General features: G+C 45.3%; 1 protein-coding gene across 1 annotated transcript in view; it reads left to right on the top strand.

The window, feature by feature from the left end:
* brip1 (BRCA1 interacting helicase 1) overlaps positions 1 to 6728 on the top strand; it is a gene marked incomplete at its 3' end in the record, with an annotated part of 53477 nt that extends 46749 nt beyond the window's left edge. The window contains exons 23-26 of the mRNA XM_080006771.1: positions 3887 to 3999; positions 4130 to 4212; positions 4454 to 4714; positions 5944 to 6728. Of these exons, the coding sequence (XP_079862897.1) occupies positions 3887 to 3999; positions 4130 to 4212; positions 4454 to 4714; positions 5944 to 6728 (1242 nt within the window). The remainder of the gene's footprint in view (positions 1 to 3886; positions 4000 to 4129; positions 4213 to 4453; positions 4715 to 5943) is intronic.
* Positions 6729 to 7337: the final 609 nt, after the last annotated feature.

The raw sequence follows: 7337 nt of genomic DNA on the forward strand, positions 1-7337 counted from the left end.
AGGACCAGAACTGGGGATGGATAGGTGGGAAGGGGTGGGAGCAGAGAGCCAGAGGGAGGAAGGCCAAGGTGGAGCCGGCCAACCGTGAAGAATTGGTGTTCTAAATGCCATGCTCCGTGGCTAGCAACAAGAATGTTTATTTGTTTTTTTTGTTTTTTTGTTGTTTTCCCAGTCCTTAGTTCCTCAGATAACCTTGTGTGCATTATTTTGCAAATTCTAGGCGCTGGGAGATCACGTGGCTCAGGTGTTGTGTCCTTGCAGTTTGACTCATTCAGAAGGGCACGGTCTAAATATGCTGAGTTAATCATTTTATTTACAGCAGACATGAAGAAAGAAATAGTGTGAATAAATGGTCTTTTTCACCATGTTGGGTATGCTCTTGTCTCCCCACTTCCAAGTCTAACATTTGCCCCCCGCGGTGATCATATAAACCATGCCTTCGGATCCTGGGTTTTTCCACCATTCCTTGTCCCTTCCTCTCCCCTCACCACTCTCTCTGCCTCTGGTCTTCCCCTCCATCATAAAGCAGGGCTCTGTGGCCTTGTGTCTGCCGTTCATGCCTCAGAGAAGCTCTGGGAGCAGTGTAAAGGTCAGTAGCCTGGGCATTAGGCTACTGAGGGTACGGGGACACTGACACTAATAACTGCCAGAGCCATGCACCTGTCCTGCTTAAACAGGATCCAATCACATTCCACTGGCAGAGCTGCCAGTGCTCCATTTGAAGGGACAATTTTGCATGTGCCACACACAGATAAGCGTATCGTTTTTGCAATGCAGGAATTGACACAGGTTGGGTCACCTTGTGAAACCATGTGGAAACTAGGTTACTAATTGACCAACTGTCGACGGGTTCTCTGTGTCGACAGTAAAAAGTCAAAAGGATTTTGTTTGTTTGTTTTTATGTTCTACAAACTTTTCTGTTTATAGCTTATTCAAAACCTTCAAAATGAAATCAAATGCTCTCAAAATGGTAGAGGGAGAAGAGTGTGCATGCACATGCAAATGTGGGAGAGGAAGCCAAGTGTGTGTGCACGTGGCGGTGTGTGCCACAGGAGTATTGCTTTCTCAGACTTCTAATCCAAGAATTCCTATGTGGGCTGACCGTAGAGATTTTTTTTTTGTGTCCACGAAGTAAACCGCCTCCTGTCCTGTCCCATTATGCGCGCGCACATCGCACATACTGTAAGAGTCGCGAAGCCAAGTGGGGTTTCATTTCAGACGCAGCATTGTCATCATCTGGCTATGTCAGACTGCCATCATGTGTGGGTAAAACCATGCAGTTCTTTTGCCTTTTTATAGATGAATATCGAATTCATCATGATTTTTTTATTTTTTAGCCTACATTCGCAAATGCATGCAAAGAAATGCATTGTTGATTCGGCAAAATGGTGGAGGTGTGTGTGTGTGTGTGTGTGTGTGTGTGTGTGTGTGTGTGTGTGTGTGTGTGTGTGTGTGTGTGTGTGTGTGTGTGTGTGTGTGTGTGTGTGTGTGTGACCAGCCAGGTGCTTTGTGAGTGAGTGAGACAATCAGTGGCTTTTCAGACACTTTTTGAAGAGGTCCACTAGACCTTGTAAAGCACCCAAACAAGCTTTTGTCTGTCTATGCTGTGACACTTGAATGAAGATTAGTGTAAGCGTTGTAATTCTAAAATGGGATGCTTTGAGAGTCTGAAGCACTTTTGAGGAGTTTGTGGATATCACGTGGTGGATCTCATTATGGGAGCCCAAGGCATATCCAAGACACTGCGCAGATAAGCAATATTCTCAGCTATTATGGGTGGTGACCTTTAAACACAAAAACTGCTTGGTCTCTCTTTGTTAATGTCCAAGATAAAGTTGTCAATTTCTTCTTGTATATATATTTTTTACACTGTTTTGCGCCTTCGCACTTCTGACTTCTAGACTACCATCCTAGAGATTCTGCATTTGTGTTGCAAAAATGTTTTCAACACAGCAAAATCTCAGAACGAGCCTCGAGCTGTTGACTTGATCATTATATAAGAGATAGTAGGTGATGGTGAAGCAATATATAGTGTAAGAACTTTTAACTTTTGAACAGATGGATGGGTAACAACTTTATCAACTTGTGGAACGAGCATGTCACCCGTGTTGGAGAGGTCTTTGTGTGACCCAGTGTACGAACATGCTGGGATTGAGCGCACCGCTCAGTCGTGCACACACACAGACACGTACACTCTCTGAGTACGAGCCACTCAGCTGTCAGTTCGGCCACATAAGGCAGATGAGGCGCTTTGCAATCTCAGTGACATGCACTAGATGTCTTCGACTGCCAGGGGCGTGCACACGCACACACACACACACACACACACACACACACACACACACACACACACACACTATCACAAGCGTAGCTCACACAGATCTGCTGAGCTGTGAATCATGCCTAGTGGTGAAATATGTTTTTAGGGATGAACAGGTAGGCCGAAGCAAGCGAGCGATCTCTTGACATTTTAACTAATCCCTTCTAGCTTGTGGTTTCTTGCACATTTAGGATACTTTGCTAGGAGCCAGATTTGGCTTTTTCACATATGCAACCTGTCATGTCACATTCACCGTTGACATAGTGCAGGCCAGGGACAGGATGTGTCGGATGCTGAAATGGCCTCTGATTGGATTTGGATGACACCGCTGGCTCCAGGCTACAAGGCCTTTCCCGTTTCCATCTGTTGTTTCGGAAGTGGATTCTTTGACCGCTCTGGTGTCTCATAGACTGGCAAACATCTCACCACAGACCCGCCAGCCTTTGCGAGAATAGATAACACAGTTAGGCCATTTTTCCTGGTGTGTGTGTGTGTGTGTGTGTGTGTGTCTGTGTGTCTGTGTGTGTGTGTGATTTTGCATGAGTAATACTTGAAGTGAATGCTTTTCACAAGGAAAGGCTTGCATTGTTAAATTTGCGGGGGGGGGTTTCAGTGGAGCGACATTTGAAATTTGTTGTGTTTATGTGCACAAATGAAGGTAGGCTGGAGTGGCGTTGCGTGATGTGCACCCACCCCTCGCCCCCCCATGACAGAAAACATAGGGTGATCCAGCCTGTACCTGCCGCGCCCTGTGTGTTTGGGCGCTCTGGGCGAACACACGGTACCTGTCAGAAGCAGTTAGAGACCCGCTCAGCAGTCTGCCCTGCATGGCAGGCCATCAGACGCCAGCTGAACTTTTCACTTGTCAATTCCGAAAGGTTAGCGTTAAAAAATCAGCCGCGACAGATGCAAATGGATGGATGCTTTCCTGGCATTTTTGTGTCAGGGTGGCCTGTGTTGACTAGACCACCTTCCCCGCTCCTTCCCCACCCACCCCACCCATGTGCCTTCCTCCACTATCCACTGTCATGGCCTCACTTTAGCCTCTCTGTTCCTCTTTCACAACGGATCTGTCTGCAAGGGCAGTCAGTAAAGCAACGTCTTCGGGGCCTGAGTGGTATTGGCTGGCGTTGGTGCTGGGTCTTGCCACATGCCCCCTTACCTGGCTATTTCAGAACTTCGTACAAATTCATTTATTTCTGCTTCAATAGCCTTTCATGAAGCCTCTGATTTGCTGTCCCACAACTCTGTTTATCATTTGTGGATGCAGGCTGTAGGTGATCATCATGTTAGGGTTAGTTCAAGGGCTGAATCTAAATAATATTGTGAAAGATTTCTTTGCATTGTTTAGGCAGGGTCACTGTTGTTTAGATATCTAAAGTTGGATTTAGTAGAATGCAATGAAATTCTAATTTGTGTTCAGTCATAGTCTATAGGTATTGCAGTTCTGCTTCTCACTAGGTTGTCCTTTGAAAATCCATCATTCAGGAGCTTTGTAATGCTGCGTACATTGTTTTGTCTTTGACGCTTTTTCCTTTCACATCTTGGCCTGTTAACTCCACCCAGGTAGAACTGAAAATGAAGTATAACGACCAACACTGCAAAACCAGAGGTCTCCTCCCGGGTAGCCGCTGGTATGAGATCCAGGCCTACCGTGCTCTGAACCAGGCCCTGGGGAGGTGAGCATTTGGAGACATAATTTATTGTGTAGTAATACATTATCCATAACCCATTCATCCAAACTACTCATCAGTGATTTTGCTGTTCTCCCGTCCATCACTGGTGTGATTAAATATTTTTTATCTGCAGGTGTATCCGCCACAAGAACGACTGGGGGGCCCTCATTCTCGTGGATGACCGTTACAGGAATAACCCCAATAAGTACATCACAGGTACTGATAATCCTGCCCAGCGTTGAAGACAGATTTGTTTTGTTCAAATTGAAGCCTCAACTTGTACACTAGGTGGCAATGGTTGTCCATTCTAAAATGCTGCATTGTTATTTATTAATTTTGGTGGAAAACCTTTTCTGTTGTGGCAGTGTGGTCTTGTTGTATGGGATGAATTCTGAATCATTAATAACTCAAATATTATTATCGGCAGGGTCAAAATACATTCACATGTGTTCTCCAGGTCTGTCCAAGTGGGTACGGCAGCTTGTCTGGCATCATGACACCTTCGCTGACGCCATGCAGTCACTGGTGGCCTTCTCCCAGTTTCAGCTGGGGGAAGGAGTGACGCACACCATTCCGAAAACTCAGACCTCCTCTGTGGTGTTCCCGCTCGGCAGCCTGCCCTACACTGCAGGAGAGCTGCCTCCATCTTCTCCCAGCTCAGACCACCTCTCTCTGGTCTCGGAACACCGCAGCCCTCTGGATCAAAGTATGAATGCTGGTGAGCTAAGTAATAAGTAGTTGGGCGATGTGGACAGCTCTCAAACACTTTGAGATCTGTTGCAGGGTTTAAAAACAAGAAAAAAAAGTGTTTGGATCTGGCAACAATGAGTAGTCTGACCTAGAGAAAATCATTGTCCCCCACCTGATTCGTTAACCAAGGGATACGTTTTCATTATCGTTGACGTTAAATACAATTTACTTCGTTTTTTTGTTTCATCGGCCTATAATGTTAAAAGGCCAACACCTTTTCCATGCTACAAAGCATCTAGCTAGTAAAGTGAAGCAGAAAGGGATATAAGAATGTTTTTTTTCTTTCTTCTCTTCATTGATAACAATTGTGATTATTATAGTTTTTGTCATTGTGTCCCAGATTGGAGCAGCATTTAGATGCTTGAAAGTTGGTCAAGTATAACTCAACCTTCATAAATTGTTGAGCAGATTTAATTTGACTCCCAATTTCAGTCTGTCTTTGCTTTTATTTTAATTCTCAGACATGTTTAGAATTTAAGTATTTCTCAGTGAGGCATGAAGGAAGAAGGGGAAAACCCCCCCAAAAAACACGTCACCTTTGTGCTCAAGGATGTATGTGAGTGCTCAACATGAGCTAATGTATTGTGATGACGTGTTTGCATATTGCCTCAGCTAGCACCTATTGTCTCAAGGGTCAGGGTAAGGTTGAGCTGTTTGCTCAATTGAATCTGTTGTGGTAGATAGGGGTGGCTGAGGCAGATACAGGCTGTGGTTGGGGGGATGGTGTGGGGAGGGTACATAAGCGTAATTTTTTCAGATTTTTATTTTTATTTTTTTCTTGCTAAAGGTTTTGGGGGTGGGATTACGGCCGAGCTGAGTGGCTTGCCTCATTACTGTCAGGACTCTTGCGTGCCTGAGTGGCGCTGGAGCAAGCAGATGAGCAGATGTTGGACTGTTGCTTTTAATTAAATCCCCATGACCTTTGTTTGGGTTATATTGAGCATATGCATGCAGTTAATGTTCCTCTGTAATGCACAGCTCCCCGAAATATTGTTGCCTTGGTAATTGGTAATGGCATTCCAAACAATATGTAGGTTCAGTCTTGTGTCTAGATTTTATTAAAAAATATATATTTATTTAGTTAGTTAGTAAACATGAGTCATGTGCTGTGTGGGCGATGATGTGTAATCAAAGATACTTTGTCTGGAAATAATGCACCAACTACTAACTAAAAATATACAGTCTCTCCTAATTCAGATACTAAGAAGACGTTGACCGTTGATGTTGACCTTGGATGTCCGGTCACACGTCACAACATCAAGCCCAAAGTTCTGCAGCCTTTGTACCAACTCTTGACCTCCAGCCCTGTGAACGCTGGCGACAAAAAGACAATCTTTAAAACACAAGGAGACAGCACCGCCAGCCAGCAGTTTGAACCCTCAGATCATGCCAGGGGAGAGGAGACGGCCGAATTTAACATCACCAGTAAAAGTAAAGCTCCGCTCCAAATCCCAACTCTTGACCTCTCCTCAATCAAAGTCCTCCACAGCTGTGAAAATGAACCTCCCTCCGTGGACTGCACAGTCCAATCTCCAGCAGATGAGGAGGAGGAGGAAGATCAAACTGTCTTCTTCACCCCAGAACTTTTTGAGGACTGGGATCAGGAGGAAAGCAGCCTATTGAAAGACGGGACGCCTCAGTCCCCCCATAGGACGCTTTCAGGGGGAGATGGCCCCGCCGTTTGTAACGGAAGGATCCAGGCGCTGTCCGAGAGAGGCAGGCAGGCACCAGGAGAGAGTGCAGGGAAAAGTCACTTGCAGGCCGCAGCGCCGTCCAACAGACAGGGAGTGGCGGCTGCAGCAGAACAGCAGGGCCAGGAGAGAGGGCAGGCGGAGGTTAAGAGCAGACAGAAAGGCACAAAGTCTAACAGACTCTCGAAGTCCAGACAGAAAGCTCCCTCCACTCCATCAGGTAACCTAACCAACTACTTCACAGTCGTGCCCACGGCAACTCACGCGCGGATCATTGCCATAGATGACTAGGCTTCAACCGTGTTCTCGGTCAAGCCAGCTCACGTCACCCAGGAGCTCTGGCTTATGCAGCCTGACAGCTCAGCCTTATCAAGGCCATTAAGGCCTTCTAACCACCGTCTAACCATCAGCTTTTGAGAAACAGCCTAATTTACTGAGGTTATCCAAATCATGGTGTTGATATTAATGTGCAGTCTCTTTTGGTGATTAAAATGCAAGAAAAAATGCAGAGCTTTATTATAATGTTGTAGTTTTTATTTAATTATTTTTTTTCAGCTCTGCGTTTAATGAGCTATCAATGGAGTGAGGGTGAAGAGCATGGGTTTTCTAGACACGCCTGACTTGACTGAAATAAGAGACCTTAATTCCAGTCAACCTCCATAATGCGATTAGCCTCCCTCCCTCTCTTTCTTTCTCACTCTCATATATATATATATATATATGTGTGTGTGTGTGTGTGTGTGTGTGTGTGTGTGTGTGTGTGTGTGTGTGTGTGTGTGTGTGTGTGTGTGTGTGTGTGTGTGTGTGTGTGTGTGTGTGTGTGTGTGTGTGTGTGTATACATATATGTATATACATATATGTATATGTATATACATATATATGTGTGTGTGTATGTGTAT

Source organism: Zeus faber (genome assembly GCF_960531495.2).
Source record: "Zeus faber genome assembly, chromosome: 9".
Lineage (NCBI taxonomy): Eukaryota > Metazoa > Chordata > Actinopteri > Zeiformes > Zeidae > Zeus > Zeus faber.